Consider the following 21,246-nt stretch of genomic DNA (forward strand, 5'->3'; position numbering starts at 1 on the left):
AAGCCATTTGGTGTTGTGTTGTCGAGAAGAGCAGCCCTTCAACGATGTCTAAAGCGTGTAATTGGGGAAGACCTTGTAACTGTAGCGACTGTCGACCTGAGCTAAAGGAAAAATGTGAAATTTGCTGCGAAAAAGAAGGATACCGCGTTGGAAGTACTTTAAGAAAAGACAGAAAGGGGATAAAGTACTATGACTTTGAAACTTGTTGTCAACAATGCTATCAGGAAAATTATGGGGAGAGAGAAGAACGAATCTTTAACATGATGCTGCAAATTCTCGAGGATTCGATTAAAAATCCTCCCAAAAAGCCTCAACCTGTCCCTGTCTACGTTACCGAGCGAAAAGAAATTAAAGAGGTGTTGTGCAGATTATTCGGAAAAGAACTGTATATGTGTGAAGATGATAGATGTCGACGCAGAATACCACAAATTCTTGATAAACTTAAAGTGAAGATTGTTTGGGAAAACAAGAACGGCGGGAAATTTGAATATGAAAGTGATGAAATTGGATACGATCATACGACTGATTGGTTTGAACAGTATATTTTACCTGAGATAATAAAGAAAATAGCGGGACCTATTTGGGTTAAAACATTGCAAATTTCCCCTACATATAGATTACCTAAGGTCGTATATGTAACAAAGGGTTAAGTTCTCCGTAGAGAATGGTATAGAAAACATTTATAGTGAGGCTGATAATTTTTGCAAGAGACTACACTTCAAATTATTCTACGAAACTGTTAAAGTCGCTAAAGGTTGGTAATCCTATATACCTTGAGGATCTATTAGGAGAACCTATAATGGGGCACTTCGATGCTGAAGAAATGTAGAAAACAGCCCATCCGAGAAAGTTTTAAGGCGTAAGGAGACAGTTAGTCGTTTACTGTAGCAATACTGATATCAATTAAGTAGCTCCATACATTAGAAGAATATGTAACCGAATTGAAGAAATGGTAATATCGAGATATCAGCGATGAAGAGGAAAGTGTGGAACGGAATAAAAGAAAGAGTAATGTGAAGAAGAAAATCAGAAGGAAGAAAAAAAGAGCTGTATAATAGCAAGTTTTGCTTAAAAAGCTCATTCTCAGACTCGTTTGTATGCTTGACGCAATGAAACAAAATAAAATTTATATCTTGCGAGTTTGGCAATAAACAAACAATTATCATACATAGATTGCAGTACATATGTCCACTATTGAACTTTGTAATGCATTTCCTTTCATAATAAATATGTTTACGAAAATAATACATTGTAAATGCATACAATGTGTTTTATTCAATAAGTCAAAGTTCGACTATTTATATTTATAAATCGAAAAGGATGCGAATTATCTGTTTATCGTTAAGGACGCAAAAAGGGATCCGCATATTAACTGGCGAAGTATAATTGGAAACATGTAGGATGGCGTATGACCATGCTCCCATTTAATTCCATGATGGTTATGGATTAGCCAGGTAGCTTGACGTTGTACCTAAGCCACCTGCTTTCCATTATAAATTGTAAGCTCTTTCAGTAAATCCGGAGCGCTTTTACGCAAATACTATTCAAATATTATTCAGTATAAAGCGGCCACATCATCCAATGCAATTTTATAGATAACGCGCTTCTTCGGTTCTATTGTTATCAATATGACACCTTTGACTTAAACGCCTACAAGTTCTTACGGTTTCCTGTTAGTCTTGCACCTATATCCTCGAGTCTAACTATCATGTCCCGAAAAATTTCTAGAAAGAATTTATACTTTTCCTATTAAAACAATGCAACTATATAGGTGTCCTTGAGTCGTAATCTTAAGCTAATTATTTCATCAGCTACGCTTTACGAAATTATCAATGGCGGCAGCTCGTGAGTAAATAGAATATAGGTATCGTTAAACTTTAGTTATAGCAAAATTTAAAATCTACTCATCTCCAGGGCATAACGATAGTCGATGTAGTGAAACAGCCGGCTTTTGAATAGGTTGAGGTAATACTCAAAAGGTGTATGGAATTGGTCAATGAAACGAAAAGTATGTATTCAAGTTTATCGTATCACCTTCAAAGTAGACCTCCTTCTAAAATAATACACTACCTATGCGCATACTAATTTTTGAAGGTCTTCAGACTTCGGGAACCCCCCCGCAACGTACGCATTTTCAAAACAAATAGGGTGCTTTGATCGATAATAATACAAATCTATCACCGGCCTGTACCAAATGTTTTACCTATATAATATCACGTTCTATAGAGGTATGGCGATATTGAATATAATGAGTGAAGGATGTAAATTTTTATTGTATGTTTATCTGCATACCCCTTTGTATCAAGCTTCCTATGACATCGTTTGTCATAGCTGTACAATCTGTACAGGTTTCCTGGCTAAATGGATAGCAATAAATAAAACTCCTCTTCGAAATCGTTTGATAGCCATTTGTTACGAGGATGGCGGGTAAGAATGACCTCTTTTCTATTTTTAATCAAACTTAATGTATGTAATTTTTCAGCTCAAGGTGCGGCCATCATCTTCGGGCCATTACAAACGGCCTATGGTAAATACACCACACATCTATCACACGTTTAACCATATATTTGTAGAACGAGAACTACGTAACTTCATAAAAGAAAAATATGCATCTGTAAGTACTTTTCATGCATCATACCGTATTTTAATTAGCTCTTATTTAGGAAAATGTTGCTATTTTACGGGGTCGGGGGGTAATCCCCGACTCCGTAAAGATAGAGGAAAGCCTGTTTAGGAGTAAGAGGTTCCAGGTCTTTAAAGACCTGGAACTCCAAAACACCTACTGGGTGTTCTATGTAAGTGTTATCATTTCAATTATAATGTATACTTCAATGAATATTTTTTTCCAGAATTAATAAACCTGTAAAATTTTGTTCTGTTTTTCTTATCCGCCCCACTGCATAGGATTATGATTGTATCCGTGTTCTAAGCTCTTACCTAAAATAATAAGATGTAGTGGTTAGGTACTTATCCATAATGCTATACGGTGTTATCCTTTCTCTCGTAAAAGTCTTAAGGTGCCAGAAGCATCTCTATCCTAGTTTGGAATTCAGAAGCTTGCCTTATCACAGATATTATCAGCACATAAACTTAGTTCCCAAGAAAAATTGCGAAAACTTGTGAAACTTTAAACAGCAGCGAAATCTATAGCATTACATTAACTCGAGCTATAAAAAATTTATATCCTATAACTTTGATTGCTAGAATTAATAACACATCTGTTTTAAATCGTACGCTTACACGTATTATGAAGGTACTGCTCAAGTGTATCAATTTGATTTAAGAAGCGTGTCGTATCACAGATATTAACAGTACATAAAGTTAGCTTCCTTTCTCCCGTAAACAAGTCTTGAGGCACCTCCTCCCACCCAACGTCCATCTCTATCCTGTTTGGGATTAAGAAGTCTGCCTTAGCACGGGTATTATCACCATATAAACTTAAATCCAAGAAAAATTATCAAAATTTGTGAGAGTTTATATAACAGCACTATTCTAACTAGAGTAATAAAAAATTCATATCCTAGCACTTTGATTGCAGGAATTAATAACACATCTGTTTTAAATCGTATGGTTACACGTATTATGAAGGTGCTGCCCCAAGTGTATCAATTTGATTTAAGAAGCTTGCCTTATCACAGGTATTATCGGCACATAAACTATGATTCAAGAAAAATATTGATTTAGCCCCATACGAAACTTTTCTTAATAGCTGTAATTGATATGAAGGTTATATGATAAGCCTTTTCTTAATATAGATATAGCTAAAGTTGGTGTAATACATAATATTCACAATCTTATCGTTTGATAGCCATTTGTTACGAGGATGGCGGGTAAGAATGACCTCTTTTCTATTTTTCATCAAACTTAATGTATGTAATTTTTCAGCTCAAGGTGCGGCCATCATCTTCGGGCCATTACAAACGGCCTATGGTAAACATCACACGTTTAACCATATATTTGTAGAACGAGAACTACGAGAATGGATACAACAAAAATATGCATCTGTAAGTACTTTTCATGCATCATACCGTATTTTAATTAGCTCTTATTTAGGACAATGTAGCAATTCTACGGGGTCGGGGAGTGATCCCCGACTCCGTACTGATAGAGGACGGTAGCTTCCTGGGGCGGAGGTTCCAGGTCTTTAAGGACCTGGAACTTCCAGCACACCTATTGGGTGTTCTATGTAAGTGTTATCATTTCAATTATAATGTATACTTCAATGAATATTTTTTTCCAGAATTAATAAACCTGTTAAATTTTGTTCTGTTTTTCTTATCCGCCCCACTGCATAGATTATGATTGTATCCGTGTTCTAAGCTCTTACCTAAAATAGTAAGATGCAGTGGTTAGGTATTTATCCATAATGCTATACGGTGTTATCCTTTCTCTCGTAAAAAGTCTTAAGGCGCCAGAAGCATCTCTATCCTAGTTTGGAATTAAGAAGCTTGCCTTATCACAGATATTATCAGCACATAAACTTAGTTCCCAAGAAAAATTGCGAAAACTTGTGAAACTTTAAACAGCAGCGAAATCTATAGCATTACATTAACTCGAGCTATAAAAAATTTATATCCTATAACTTTGATTGCTAGAATTAATAACACATCTGTTTTAAATCGTACGCTTACACGTATTATGAAGGTACTGCTCAAGTGTATCAATTTGATTTAAGAAGCGTGTCGTATCACAGATATTAACAGTACATAAAGTTAGCTTCCTTTCTCCCGTAAACAAGTCTTGAGGCACCTCCTCCCACCCAACGTCCATCTCTATCCTGTTTGGGATTAAGAAGTCTGCCTTAGCACGGGTATTATCACCATATAAACTTAAATCCAAGAAAAATTATCAAAATTTGTGAGAGTTTATATAACAGCACTATTCTAACTAGAGTAATAAAAAATTCATATCCTAGCACTTTGATTGCAGGAATTAATAACACATCTGTTTTAAATCGTATGCTTACACGTATTATGAAGGTGCTGCCCCAAGTGTATCAATTTGATTTAAGAAGCTTGCCTTATCACAGGTATTATCGACACATAAACTATGATTCAAGAAAAATATTGATTTAGCCCCATACGAAACTTTTCTTAATAGCTGTAATTGATATGAAGGTTATATGATAAGCCTTTTCTTAATATAGATATAGCTAAAGTTGGTGTAATACATAATATTCACAATGTTATCTTATTTATCGCAACTGTATACGCATTCAGACACAATAAAAACCCCCATAGGTACCGGTACTAATATGGAAATGAAATGGTATAAAAAGTACCTTATCACAACATTCGCTATAAATAAACACTATCGCAAGATTGCAACTTCCCATACCAAGTGAATAATGAAATCCGCGCGTGTTGCTATTTTTTTTCTCTTTATAAAATTAGGAGGATAACTTTAACGTCTTAAACCCACCCAACAGGATACTACATAAAACTACGGGGTAGTTCATACGTCTTGGTCCCTAACCATGGAAAATTCCCACGAACTATAAACCTGGAGCTATGCTGTAGTCGGTAGGCCTAAGGGGTAGCTCCATTCGATAGGGGAGGTAGCTATCGTTCCTATGAAATAGCTCATACGGTCCCCCTACCGCCCCTACCATCAAAAGCTGATGCTATAATTAAACAGTATCGCATTATAGCAAGATTGCAGCATCCCGTCCAAACGCGGTTATTTTCTTTCTATAAAAACACCATGACTCCACATCGCACCGCACGTAGCTTCAACGGCAGCTTCAACCACCTTAAAATCCTTGTAAATATTCCGCTAAGACATATTATACATTTTAAGAGTCTATTTGTAGAACGGCCTCGACCAAATGGAGAATTTACAGTTAGGTATGAATAACAATGCTGTCATCCAAAAAAAAAATAGGGGCGTTGCCGTCGTCGGTCCTCTTCGACGCAAATTTTATGTAAGTAGAGTAAGCGCTTTAATTGTAATAATAAACTTCAAATCACTATTTCCGCTGTAAATAAAAACACCCTACATTTTGTTTGTTGTTTTTTCCCTGCCCACTCCTGTTCTGGTTATAGGGAACCTACCTCCGATATGGAATTATAGGTAAGAATGAGGGTCCTCGCACCTGTCTCCTGAAATTACAATTTCCTACCCTAGTCGCATCAATCTAATAGAGGGAGTCGGATGAAAATATACCTCTATATGCATTACGACGCCAATAGATGGCGCCTCCGTATCAAATCGCTATTTCAGCTCTAAATAAAAACGCTCTACATTTTGTTTTTGTTGTTTTATTTCCCTCCCCGCCCCTGTTCTGGTTGTAGGTTAGAATGGGGCCCCCTTGTGTATGTCTCTCAAATGGGGGAGCTACCTCCGAGATGGAATGATAGGTTAGAATTCTCCTCCCTTGCATCTCTCTCCTGAACCACTGGATAGTTCACATGTTTGCTATCTAAATGTACATTATAAACGGCCGACTTTATTCGTAACTTTCTAACGCAAGAAGTCAAAATTGCAGTTTCCTATACGTTAGATGCGTATCATTTTGCCGCCACCAAATAGCCCCTAGCCCCTATCGGGTTTTTTCCCTGCCCACTCCTGTTCTAGTTATAGGGAACCTACCTCCGAGATGGAATTATAGGTTAGAATGAGGGTCCTCGCACCTGTCTCCTGAAATTACAATTTCCTACCCTATACCTATATGTCACATCAATCTAATAGAGGGAGTCGATTGAAAATATACCTCTATATGCATTACGACGCCAATAGATGGCACCTCCGTACCATTTAATATATCTATGATTTAATAATATTTAGAGGTTCGTTATAAATACAACTATCGAAGCATTATATCATACAAGTCTAGTTAGCCTAGTGGTTATGCTATAGGACTTGTAATCCGATGGTTGGCGGTTCGAATCCGTTCCATTTAAAAAAATTTTTCAGGGTACGAAGGGGTCGAAGTTGAGGATTCCAAGAACTTGAGGATACCGAGAACTTGAGGATTCCAAGAACTTGAGGATACCAAGAACTTGAGGATTCCAAGATGGCGTCCAAATGACGCCTGCGCAAAGGCGCAGTGCTCAAAAAAAGCCCAAACGAACCTTAGAATTCCTTATGGGAAATTACATGTAATTTGGCCGGAAGTTGCGCTGGAATCCCCCTAGCCCCTTTACTTACCGGCCGTTTTAATTCGGTTGAAAACAAACCGTAAATTCTCTAAGTGAGTTTTAAAAGAATTCGACGTGACCAAAATGTCATCTACATAAGGTAAGAGAAAGGAGTACTTTCCTTCAAAGACAATGTCCATACAACGTGACATCCCGGCCACGCTGGTAGACAAACCAAATGGCATAACCCTGAATTGGTAAATACGATTTTCGAATGCAAATCCGGTATACTTCCGATCCTCTTTTCGTAGTACGACTTGCCAGTATGAGCTGGTTAAATCAATAGTTGACAAACAAAGAGGTTCGTCAATTCTACATAATAATTCGGAAACTGGTACTGGACATTCGTACTCCATAACTACCCGTTCATTTAATTTGCGTGCGTCTAAACAAATTCGTACCGTACCGTCTTTTTTTATGACCGGTAGAATAGGGTTTACATAGGGTGAATTTGAACGTTCTATTATTTTCCACTCTAACATTTTATCGATTTTCTTTTGTACCGCTGGTCGGTGTGCAAAAGGGATTGGATACTGTTTAACAAAATACGCTAAACTCTGTAATTAACGCCCGTAACTCTAATTGCCGGCTATCTTCCAATATTGTTTTTGTTTCACGTTCTTCCTCCTGAACTTCGATATTACCTATCACCCTGCGAGACTCATCCCACCTTTCCGGTTCGCCTGAGTTTTCGCCCTTTTTAAACCAATCCCCAAATTCCACTGTGACCGCTTGGTCGCTTTGCGAAAATGTGAAACTACCGTTTGAGAAATTAATTATTCCGTTAACTTCCGTTAACCAATTCGAACCCAGAATTACAGGGTGCACTAAATTCCGAACCACTAAACAAATAGTTTCCATTATATTACCAGTAAGTTGAAATTGAATAAAAATTTGATGCTGCACCCGGCAACTACGTTCCCCTGTCACTCCTACTACATTAACTCCCGAAACAGGTAACATTGGTACTTTGTTAGGTAACAAAACCTCCTCAAAAAATTGTTCTGAGACGCATGATACTTCACACCCGCTATCTATTAATGTGGGTACCACCTTACCACATATACTGATATCAATTTTCGGAATTTTTCCCTTTTCTGCTTGTTTTTCCACACTGGCGGGAAATATTGTATTAATGCCGCACGCGCGCGAGTTTTCACCTATAGGTTCCAATGGTTGTGATACCGATACATTTTGATTAGATTCTTCTTCGCATTCTAACGTTTTAACGCCGTACGAAGCCGTTTCCCCTTTATTATACGCGCTGTTCGGTGGCCGATATATAGGTTTTGAATCCATATTATTCCGACCCCTATAATTATTATTAAAACGCGAAAAATTATCATTACTGTTACTTGAACTACTAGTAGCATTATTATTGCTGCCACCTTCTGGTAACCGCCAATTTTTGAAACCTGGGATGGCTCTTTCGGAACTGCCCCCGTCCCACCTTGACTTCTATTGCGATTATCGGTTGACAGTGACGAGCGGCGGGTTTCCGCGTCTTCTAATCTTTGTAGTAATTTATACGTATTGGAAATTGTCGGATTAGACATACTTAAAATAGTTTTTTTCTATATTTGGCGCAAAGTGCGCCGTTACCGCATACACTAACTCTGTGTCAGACCACTGCATTCGCAAATATTTGGCAGAATGTGCCAACTCCAAAAAATAAGAAGCCATGCTCACATGTGAATCGCGCTTGTACACTCCATTATCAATTTTGTATCTAATTTGTCGTTGAGCACCTTCCCCCCAATACTCCTCAATAAACGCTTCTCGAAATTCGGGGTATGTAATAACATCACGTGCAAAAACCTGTCGCCATTTATGTGCCGCCCCTTTCAAACACCGGAACATAGAACGTAACCGATCTCCTTCATTTACACCGAAATCATCAAAAACGAGCTCCAACTCGTCCAAAAAATCCATGGGAGATTCCTTTTCCGTCCTACCAAACGACGGTAAGTAAGATTGCATTCCAGTATCGAAATGGTAATCCATATTTGAAAAAACCCGACGATCAGAACCTTTCGGTATCGCTCCCGTCTCTCGACCTAGCTCCCTTCTCAATCCCCTTGTATCTGCATGGTTATAATTATTGCCTTCTTTGTAATTATCGATTATATTGAGATCAAAGTGATTACGGTCCTGAGCACCATTTTCCACCTCCTGGCCGCGACCGTTCAACAATAATTGTCTAGAATTATTATCGAAAGGGTTCATTTCTAAAGGCGCATTTGCCTGATATGACTCTATTTGATTAATTCTAACTCTATTTTCAGGAGTGACCGCTGCCGCCCCATCTGTACCAGTATTTTCAATATTGTTTAGATTTGTCTCATCACCTTCAGTTTCAGGGACATGAATAATTTTTTTACTTGTTTTAGAATTCGATCGCAAAATCATTTTTTTTTGAATTGTTGTGACCAACGCAATTTTTTTTCTTATAATTTGTTTCTTGTCCTCATTCTGGTATCTATTTTTGTAAAGCCCATAACGTTGGGCGCCAGTTGTAATGTTTTGATTAAGTCTTTGGCGCTCTGGAATTTTCTACGCGCGCGATAGTGGGATTTGTATAGGAATATTCCGGTAATTACGCGAATGTTCTGGACTTACATTACTTGCGTGTATAAATGGTTGCGGACCGAACATCGCGGCAGTTTTACTACCAAACGAGATCGAGTACGTATGAAACATAGAGCGCGGAAATATAAATTGCGAAGTGTGTGATATAAATAGTCGATACAAATTGTACAGTTTTTATAGTGTTTTAGTTTTGTTTAATAAATATTGATATAAATCGAACCCGAATTTATAAATCACGTTACAATATGTTTCCAAAAGTAATATGTCATTTAATAGGACCAACCGATGGATTTTATGTAAAAATGAAAAAGCAAAATATATACAAACATTTGTAAAACAACGTGTCATTGAAGTAGAGGAGCAACCAGCATTATCTGCATTAGAAGCTTCTTGTTCTTTTCATAGTAAATCATTGTGTCATTGTGCTTTATCTCATGTTTTTACTATTTATAACAACTATATAATGCATTGTGATTAAATAAAAGTTTATTGAGGCTGCTGTCTTTGTACAGGAAACATCTATTCAAGACACAACACCAATAACAATCGAAAACCAAAATGTTGCGTTTGCATTAAAAAGAATGCAAGGTTTTTTCCATTTAAATGTAACCGGTACAGTTACTAAAGAAGTACTAGGTCTAGTTGGTTGGAGAATTTTCGGTATATCGTGCGAAATGGCAATCGTCAACTATTAGGTGGAATATTCATAATTCAAATCAAAAATTGCACAAGCTTGCCGAAATGGCATTCCAAATTTGGGCTCCTCATGCGAACTTGACGTTTATACATGATGCAAATAATCCAAATATTTTAATTTCAATGGCCGATGGTTATCACAAATTCTTGTCGCATAACGTAAAGTGCCCTCATAATTTAGTGGGTGATGTAATGGCTCATGGATGTTTCCCTCAAAGAGAAGTAAATTTTTAGAAATTCATTTGAGAACTAATTATAATTGGTATCTAGACATGATCCCATAAAGGATTTCTCACAAAAACACTGCTAATAAATGAATCTACGTCCATTTTCAATTGCGCGTTTACTAATTATAAGAGCGGCGAAAACAAACTTTCTCGATAGCGCCGCTATCCTCTCCGTTAACCGCTCTACAGTTGCTCGTCGCTCTCAACTCTTTGCTCGTCACTATGTCCTAACTAAAAGCTGATCGTTGGTTTGTTTTCGCCGGGCTCCTCCCCGCTTTCATCGCCGCTCTACTATGTGCTTAGCATAAGTCTCACACCCCTTTTATGGGTGACTTATCGCGCGGCGGCGATCCCACGAGGGACCCCGTAGACTTCGTCGTCGTCGACTAGGCGGCGGTTACCGGACACAAATGGAAAGGTGCGGCCCCCATCGGCATCCGGCGAAGAGCTCCAATCTGTCAATCAATATCTTGTGTGGCGAGTACCCACATTTCTTTCTTTCTTTCTTTAGCTCTCTCATATCTCACCTGATTATTGCGACCCTTTTTCGTTACACTGAGTCGGAGACGTGGTTTAAAGGCAAACAAATCGTACGTTCCTGTGTAATGCTACCAAGCCGGTGCATTTAGAGGTCGCTTCAGACTTATCGGCTGAAGCGTTTATAGCGGCTTTTAGAAGATTCGATTTCCTGTGAATCTGTAACAGATATTATAGCCAGATGCCCGTTGGTCGAAACTAGTCGCTGTTTTTACAATTGTCCTATTAAATTAGTATGGGTAAGGTTTTGTGTCTTTTTGGGATTTAACGACTCTATTATATACAACCCCATTTTGAGTAACTTCACACCATGGATTAGAAAATCAATGATTGCAAAATGTACTAACCTGTTAACCGCATCTAAATCCCCAACATCTGAGGTTGATTCGTGGATGATCTTTTTTGAAATTCGCTTTTCAGGGAGAATGGATTCTGGATCTGAGGTCTTTCGCTGCCTTGGCGTTTGCCGTCCCAAAATTGTCATACGGACGATGGCTCAGTAATTTTACCTTGTATTCTGGCCAGTTTTCAAAAGGAATTTCTTCATGTTTTATGGCCGTTTCAATTAAATGTTTATGTGAATATTAATTAATTAATTGGATGTGACATCCGAATGTTTGTACACTTACACTAATGTTCCAACCACAGCAGGTTATTCTTAAACAAATCATATGAAACTTCGCACGGGAAGGCTGTTAAAGAGATGCTGGGCCTGCCAAATCGCTCCGTTTTGGGAAGTACTGAGACGGCAAAAGTTCGTGTGAATGTTTATCTTTGTAGGAGTGTTATATTTGTGTTCACCGCAATTTAAAGAGAATTGATTAATATTGTTTTTTATAAAGCATACGGATTATGGATAGACAGGGGAAGGTTAATATGTTTAATTCGATAAATGCTTTCCGACAGTCTTCCCTATAACCCAGACTGTGCATGACACGCCACTAGCAGCAATGTCCCCAGACCAAAACTGCGTACTGAAGTACACTCTGCACCAGCGAATAGTAGGCAACTTGACTACATGAGAAGAGACGTGATTCACAAGTCTACGTACGAGAAACAGTCCTTTACAAAGTTGTTTACTAATAGTCGCACAATGTTTTTTGATTTGTTCATTGTCATATATTCACTTTTAGTTTACTACATTGACTTGACACCATGTATTATTTAGATGCATGCAGTCATTCGCGATCTTGAAGGCCGTTTTGATATCTAAGATAAATCGCTAAAAACAGTAGAGGCCCCAAGATTGATCCTTGCGGAACACCACTTTTTATAGGTGATCTTCTCGAAAGAACATTATTTAAAGAAACTCTCTGCGTCCTGTTAGCTAGGTACGATGCTAGTATTGATGGAAGGTACACAGAGAACAAAATTCGGTTAACGGTAATATAATCTATACGTACATGTTTTTCAAGTGTTTAATATGGAAGCCTTGCATACTTGTGGGACTATTAAACTTACCGTCGATTCGTGAATCCTTATAGCCAACATTAAAGATCGGTACGAGTCCCCTATTGCCAAATAGTAATCACCAACCTATACAAAAATGATAGGATTATGCTTACTGCATATAATTAATAATTCTACAAAATTGGTTAGTTACCTGAAATAGTTTTAGTTTGTTTTTAATTTGTCAAAAAAATAAAAATAAGCACTTGCCTTAATCAATTTTACAATCAAAAGAAGATCATTTCAATCATTTACAACATAATTTCGCAGCGTTTATCACCAAAGCTTCCTTCTTTCTTGGATAGTTAGTTGATGTTGTATAACGTACCACGAACAGGACTTTGTGTTTATACAAGGCCTCGTGAGTAACGGGAACATCAGTCATTTAGGGTGTTAACAGGAAGGAATTGACGTATGGAATCCGAAGGTATAAATGGGAGATGCAGGGATGTGCTAGATATAGAGTGTGTGAAGATAAAGACACAATAAGTGGTATGGTATCGGTACATCAGAATTATGTTGGAAATGCAAGTACTTTCTTTATGTAGTTTGACACTTCGTTTTACATTGCTTGAGCAAATATATGTATAAAAAGTGATCGTTATGTGTGTTCGTTGATACCGTAATCCTGGTTGAAAGTCACACCACCTCTCGTAAATGCGAGCTACAACCCCAGAGTGTGACAATAATGTCAGATTCAGCGATACCTATGACAAAGTGTGAATGGCTGTTTACAAGCATTTTTCAGTATGTACCGCCGGTAAGTAATATTTAAAGTAATTGTAACCCTACATATAGAATAGTAATATTATTTACAAGGATATACACTTATACAGTCATGCGCCCGTGCGCACACAATCTGATATATAATAAAACTCGTGACGAACTGATCTATGTGATACCCTTTTATGGGGATCATTTCATTTGGATATTTACGACGAAATCACCCTGCACAATAATATGGTGCCGGGTAGGATCGTGAGTAAGACAAAAATTTTTGTTTCAATACTTACGTTTTGCTTTTATTACAGACGACATATGGCACCAATTAGAAATTGTTTTACTTAAAACTGTTTGTTATTATCATGTTATTAATAGTTTATTATTTTACGAGCATGTTATGACGCTTATTATTCACGAGATGACGAGTGAATAAGAACAATAACATGCCAGTGTAATACTATACTTTATCTACAACTATTACTTCAATTAGATTAATATTTTATTACCATTTACATTACAATAAATACACAAAAATAACTGAAATGAAAACAAAGTCAGCAGGATTTAATTCTAAAGGAAAGATTTTTTCAGTGACAGTTAAGTCCCACAGTCCCTTGCATTTTGGTTGGATTCTGAAAAGTGGACGTTGTGACGAGTTTTTCTTTCAGGGATTCTACATATGTACCTTCATTTTCATAGGGAATGTTTTCTCTCACACTTACGTCAAATTGGAGAACTCTAGTGAGTGCTGTCAATTTATTTCTATGCTTTGTCAATCAACTTTCCTTTAGCAACAAATAGGGTTGACAAAATAAGTGGTTCTCTTTTCACAAACCGGAAAAAGTGCAACAATTTTATTTGCAGTAATAGATAACGATTCGTTATTCAATTTAAACGATTTTTTGTAAGTGATATATATACAGCGTTCGAACGTGTATTTATTGAACCTGCCTCGTATTTTCAGACCATATAGGGTAAAACAGGGAGAGTTGGCGCACTTCTTCTAATTATCATATAAAATATTAGTTTTTCATAGGAAAAAGTTTTTCTTAAAAAATATGCATAAAATAGGTGTAATAGATCAGTTAAGTAGCAAGATAAAACTGATTCTCATATATTTAAAAACTAAAAAAAATTAACAAAATTTTCAGCAAAAAACCATCTCACCCCATATATGTGGGTGAGATGGCTCGTAGTAAAAAATCGTAATAACATATTTTAGATTCTCGATACATGTAATAATAAGAGGATTTTATGCAAGCGACTTTCTTCCACATTTCAAGCAATAATCTGGGAATGTAGAACAATCTTCATGTAACCATCTTTTACATAAAATACACATTATCCAATCTGTTGTACTTTTTGTTTCTTTGTAAATCTCTCCGCAACCTACACACTCAGCTGCATCATCATCACTGTTTGAGTCGGTTTGTAATTCCACTTCAACCTCGCTTTCTGAAGAAGGTTCACTGATGTCTCTGTTCTTCAGCTTCTGGACTTTCTTAACTGGCATTTTGACTTTCTTCTTTTCTAGTCTTTCATTTCGCCGTTCTGCTACAGTTTTTCTTTTTACTATACTTTTTGGAGACGTTAAGACCTCGGCTAGCTGCCTACTACGTTTTCGGACCGAAGTAATTTTCGATGTGCTAGGTACTGGACAAATGTTGTTTAATATTTTTCCCGGTATCTCTTTTTCTTTGTTAATATCTTCTGTCTAGAATGTCACATTGCTTTCTTTGGTCTGGAGAGTCTCATTATTGTCTGTTTTCTGGGGAGTCTCATTACTTTCCGTTGCTTGGGAAGTCTCATCATTTTCTGGTGTCTGGAGTGTTGGCACCCCAATAGGTTCTTCTGTGTTAAGGTACGCATATTCTGGAATTATAGCAGGATTAAGAGGGAAGATTCCTGTCGCGCGAAATGCTGATGTAGCATTACCCACTGTCGCAGACTTCGACCATGCTTCACCTAATAATTTTCCGAATTGTAATCTATTTATTACTCTGTTTGGGTTAGCTCGCATAAACAAATTGCATTCGGCATAGTAGTGCGACTTCAGGGATTTAAAAAATGCTCGATCCAACGGTTGCAAGAACTGCGTAGTGTGGCTCGGTAGACATAAAAGTATGATGTTATTACTTTCAGCAAATTCCAATACTTCAACAGAGCTACAGTGTGATGTATGGTCATCCAAAATTAGGATCACAGTCCCTTGTGGTTTGCGTTGCATGAAGTGATTCTGCAACCAGTCTAAAAAAATTGTAACATTGACGTAAGCTGATTTTTGTGACATATACACTACTGAGCCGGGAGGCATGCCATCTTCATACTCTCTTTTCTTATTTTTACCCTTAAAAATGCATGCTGGGGGGATAAATGTGCCTTCAGCATTGCAACATGATATTAGTGTTATTGTCTCCCCCTTCTCGCCAGATGTTACGGCCGCTACATTTTTCGAGCCTTTTTCAGCAATAACGTAACCCGGTCTATTGTTTAGCTGTAATCCTGTCTTGTCCATGTTGAAAATACTTCCTGGTTTATCTAGTAGGTTGTTTTCTCGGAAAGTGTTTTCCAACAATTCAAAATAATCACCAACATCTTTTCTATTCATTCCTCGTGCCCTTGCTAATGAAACTCCCTCTGATTTACGAACGGATAAATCGTGATTGCGTTGTAAAAAAGATCTCAGCCAGTCAGAACCGGCTTTTCCAGTTTGCTGGTTGAATTTGTGTCGTAAGCCAAGTTGTTCTGCAAGTCGAAAAGCCATTTCGCGTACAGTTGTTCTTGTCGGTGCAAAACCATTTTTCTGTAACTTTTTGATGTGGACAACCATTTTTCGCTCGTTTTCTTCACCAAAAAACGCGGACGGCCCCAAGCCTCGCTTCACAACATTCCCTGATTTTAGTCTTCTACTTAATGTAGTGCAAGGTATTCTAAACTGTCTGGCAGCTTCGTTAACCCCGATGGTCCCGTTTCTTAAAGATTGTATGGCGAAAACTAATTGTTCTTCGGACCATTCTGCTCTTGTACAACTCCCCTTTCGTTTGTAACGAGTTGGCATTTCTAGATAAAGAGAAACAATCATGTATTCAATACTACATAACTTAATTGTGCCTGACTATGTTTATCTTATAAGCGAAACGCGTTGCAAACAAATAATTTTTAAAAATTATCAAGCTAAGTAATTTTATTTGCACTATTTTCAATCATCGCAGTTATGGTAAAGCATTATTAAATAAAACCTATTACAATCAGAAAGTATGAATAATAGTATATTATATACCGCGGGACTGAAGTAGTACTTTTAATCCCGAAGGTAAAGTTTATGGCCCGACCGAAGGGAGGGCCATAATTTACCTGAGGGATTAAGACCACTACTTCAGTCGCAAGGTATATACGATATTTTTCGTACTTCCGAAACTGAAACACTTAATATGTATGGAGTTAGAGAACGCGTTCTTTCAAAAAATCGCTGCTTAACAAGTTACCATAGGAACGTTGCGTTGGTACGACAATCCCTATGCTATGGTAACAAAAATAATTTGGAAACTGTCATTGCTAGTGTCATAATTTTCGTGATGCGTGACAAAGGTGTATTTGATATTGATAAAGCAGCCAATGTAGGTAAAGAATTGATACCACCGAAATCCAAAAAACTATATGAGCAGCAGTACGATGCGTTTAAGAAGTGGTGCCGCATACAAAATGTGGAACAACCTACTGAAATTGCCTTGTTAGTAATTTCATCCTTCCGGGATTTTCGTCCAAATTTAATCCCGGCGGGACAAAAAGTGACACTTCAGTACTTGTCATAATGGAGTGAAGTTGTTACTTTAGTCCCGGAAGTACGAAAAGATTTTAATAATTAAAAAATTGCGCCATCTCTCCCTTATAAAATTATGCCGACTCACCCGACACTGACGGGCGAGATGGCGCACCATTTTATGCAACAGCTATTGTAACGAAAAGCACAATTGAAGATTAGAATGGTGTATTGCATGTTACTTTACTTATAACTGTGAATAAAATGATAAACTAGTACCACATCATCTTAAATCGATATATTTTCTCAACGCATAAAAAATTTATTGCACAACAAATAAACAAATAAATTACTTACTTGAAATTCGACAAAACACACAGCAGCCACCTTAAATAGCATACTAAAGGCGAACTCATTCCGTTTAGCGCACATTACCTGTCATCTGTTGTTTGCTAACGAAACTATAGAAGTGCGCCATCTCAACCGCCGCGCCGTCTCACCCAATCTTACCCTACTATAAAAAAGTGGAAACACTCCTTCCGGCAGATTGTATGATAAATATCAAAACCACTCAAAAAGACTGCGAAAATTAGGGATACTCTCACCACCCGTGTCCAGTCGGTCACCTTCGACCGTAGTTACACCAGACACCTCGATGAACCTACCTACTACCAATCTCTTTCAGACTTAAACGGTATCTTAAAGTAATATTGCTCTCCTATATAGTACTAAAAATACACTTTTTAGGCTATCATCACAAAAACGTTGATTTTATGGTCGCTTTTGCGGCCATAAAGTTTCACTTTATTTTACGCTTCTGTCAAACTTTACTTTATTATACACATCTGTCAAACTGTACTTATTTGAAACTGATGTTTGAGAAACAGTAATCTGTTTGATACAAAGCGTCTATCTGGTCTCGCCCCATCAAGGATTGGGCCATCCACGTGCGTTTTTTTTCATTTTCGGACTTGTAGGAATGTTTCACACCATTTTGCATAATCACAATGTTCACATTTAAAATTATAGTTTGACGTTTCAATATTTGCTGCTTGCAGACCTTTTTGAAGTGTAGAACCAAAACGTGAGGAAGATGTTGTTGCTTACATTATTATACGAAGAATCACCAGCAATTAACCGAAAACACAAGTAGCTACCTATACCTACCATCAAAGTAGGTAATCAGGTTTCTAATAATTGTACAGCATGTTAACTATAAGGTCTTGGAAGCCACAGTTACGAAGGACGTATTGCATTTGACATTATTAAAATCTTGTGCAGCGGAGGAAGTTGCGATTGTACTTTTACTCTCAAACGCCTACTCTTATATCATATATGACATAGGGTCGCAACGCTTGCAGCTTCCAAAATTTCATTTTGGGTAGGTATCTGAACTGTCGCTATCACCCATTTTGATACGCACAAAACACACGGAAAGATGCTAATTATAATTTATTACATATGACAGGAAATGCTTTGTTTTTAATTGTCTAAGATAACTATGATTTTCAGAAAAAATATGTTCATGAGCAAATTTTTGAATTCTTTTTTGATGATCGCCTAAAAAATGTTGTGTGCACCTTGGCCAAAAGTGATTTGTTAGGCCTCATCTGAATTGCGGCCTCGGCTACCGCCTCGGCCACAAACAGCAGCTTCGGCCAAAAAAGATCACTTTTACGGCCTTGGTACACAAATAACTATTTATATCAACATGGGTGGTCACTATAAACTATAATATCGATTGTTACTTTAATGGGATGAACATACCAACTCGTATGTTAGAGAATTCCGTTTAATTTTGAATACATATAACATTTATGAAATAAAAAACTAAAGTTTGATATACCTATTGAATTATTTACCTACAGCAGAACGAAAACTAAGTTATGGCTAAAATTAAACAACAACCCCTGGAGTGATGTGCAAACAAAATGGAGCGGGACGTTTAAGTTGAGAAGAAAGGAAATTTTAGATAAAACTACTAATACAGAATATGTTTTAAATTGCTGGCCTTTATACAGACACAATAGCGGATTTAATTTGGTATAAAGAAACAATATTTATACAACAACGATTATCTGAAGATATTTTGAATTCCAAATCAATTTTTTCGTCTAATTCAAAATTATCTTCTCTTTTTATTATAACATCTATATTCTTTGGTTTTTTTTTACATATTGTAATATAAAAGCATATAAATAATATCCAGAAAGAAACATTATGTGAGGATATAATATTTATTAATATTTGAAATAATATTATTTATTTTACTATTATTGTTTATTTCTAATATAAAACTCCTTATTTTCATACTTTAAATCCACAAATGTAAATAAATATTTTTTTAAATCATTATAATTAGATATTGTGTCATTATATTCTTGATGATAAAAATTATCATTTTCTGATTTTATAGAATATATGAAACGTAATTGTGTATTTTCTCTAAACACATGTAAATCGATTTTTGTTGTTAATATATGTATTTTGTGATTCTTTTATAAGATCTCCAATTACATGTTTTAAATATTTTAAAGTTTTTTGATTTAATAAAATATTGTTAAATATTACGTGAAAAGATATTTTCAAAGGATTATTTGATTTTGTAATTTTTATATCTTTTTTTATATCATCAGATTCTATTTTTTTATCAATTATTATATCTTCTCTATTTATTAAAAATTCCACAACTTCTTGAATAGTTTTTTTTATTTCATTATCAAAATTTAAATTATCAAAATCAATATTTTCATCTTTTAAAGATAAATCAATATCTAAAAATAATTTAAAATAAGAATCTATGTTATTAATTATAAATTCATGATATTCTAGATTTTTTGTATTATTTCTTACTAATTCTATTTCATTATATAAATCTTTTAATGTTATTTTTTTTATTTTACTATTTATATTATCATTTTGTACATCAAATATTATATTTTGTTTATTCTCTTTAGATACACATAATCCTATTTGTAAAAAAACATAATTATCTTGATTATCAATATTATTCATTTTTATTTTATTTTAGTCTAATCTAATAAAATTTCAAATAATTTACGATAATTTAAATAATGAGTTCTAATATTTTAAATATATATTCTATGAATGAAAAAGGTGTTTTATTATATAATTTAGTATCTGAAAGTTTTTTCGAAAAACTTTCAAAAATACAATCATCAGCTAATGTTAATTGTTTAATACGATTAAAAAAAATTGAAGCTAATTTATCAAAAAATTGTAGAATCTTAATAGAAAATAAATGTACATCAAATACACCTTCATCATTCAGTCTTCTCATAGAATCAATTAAAGAAGTGTTGTTAAATGTAGATAAAGAAACTCGTAATCATATTGAAAATACTCTAGGAATTAGTGTTTTTGAAATAGATGTAAATTCTAATAAAGGTTTTATTAAAACATGTAAAGCATATGCAGAATTAACTCAAAGTATAGATGTAGATATCTTAAAAATAGAAAATTGTTTTTCAACAGTTCCCATATATTTTAAATTTATAAATAGTGGAGAAGCAACTTCTAATTGTGGATTAAGTGAATTTTCAAAATCTTTAACTACATTATTATCTGATAACGAATATAATAATCCAAAAGAATATTATCTATATAAATTTTTAAATATAACTCTTGAAAATTATATTATTTTGATTATAATTTTTTTATTAATAACTATTGTTTTGTATATCATTATATTTATTATTAATTATAAAAAAATTACAAATATATACCATTCTAGAAATGATTTACTAATACCAAATACTAGTTTTATTAACTTAAGAAAAGATCCTAGATTTATATTAAATAGAAAATTTTTGAAAAAATATTAATATTATGTAATATACAATGGAAACAAGCAATAAAGTTTGTTTAGTATTTAATAAAAATACAAAAAATAAAAAAGTAGAAGATGAAAATGAAAAAATAATAATATAGATAGAATTTTGGAAAAAATATTTTTCAAAAAAAAATATGATATATAATGAAGATAACAGATTAATAGAAATAGATAAATGGAGAAACTCTCCTAACATTATGTTCAACGATCTTCAAGACACATATATATACCTGCTATCGTTGGTGCGTTCGGTTTCGAGCTCGCGGAGTGGAG

At 35.4% G+C, this 21,246-nt stretch overlaps 1 protein-coding gene and 1 long non-coding RNA gene across 2 annotated transcripts; one reads left to right on the forward strand and one right to left on the reverse strand.

The window, feature by feature from the left end:
* Positions 1–5,461: 5,461 nt before the first annotated feature.
* LOC116160385 lies at positions 5,462–6,905 on the forward strand. The gene is made up of 2 exons (XR_004143202.1): positions 5,462–5,763; positions 5,813–6,905. It is a non-coding gene; the product is annotated as an uncharacterized LOC116160385 (long non-coding RNA).
* Positions 6,906–15,074: 8,169 nt separating this feature from the next.
* Positions 15,075–16,418, reverse strand: LOC116165402. The gene has a single exon (XM_031479827.1). It carries the CDS (start codon positions 16,416–16,418, stop codon positions 15,075–15,077), a length of 1,344 nt encoding a protein of 447 aa, XP_031335687.1.
* Positions 16,419–21,246: the final 4,828 nt, after the last annotated feature.

Source organism: Photinus pyralis, unplaced genomic scaffold (genome assembly GCF_008802855.1).
Source record: "Photinus pyralis isolate 1611_PpyrPB1 unplaced genomic scaffold, Ppyr1.3 Ppyr1.4_LG1, whole genome shotgun sequence".
NCBI classification, from domain to species: domain Eukaryota; kingdom Metazoa; phylum Arthropoda; class Insecta; order Coleoptera; family Lampyridae; genus Photinus; species Photinus pyralis.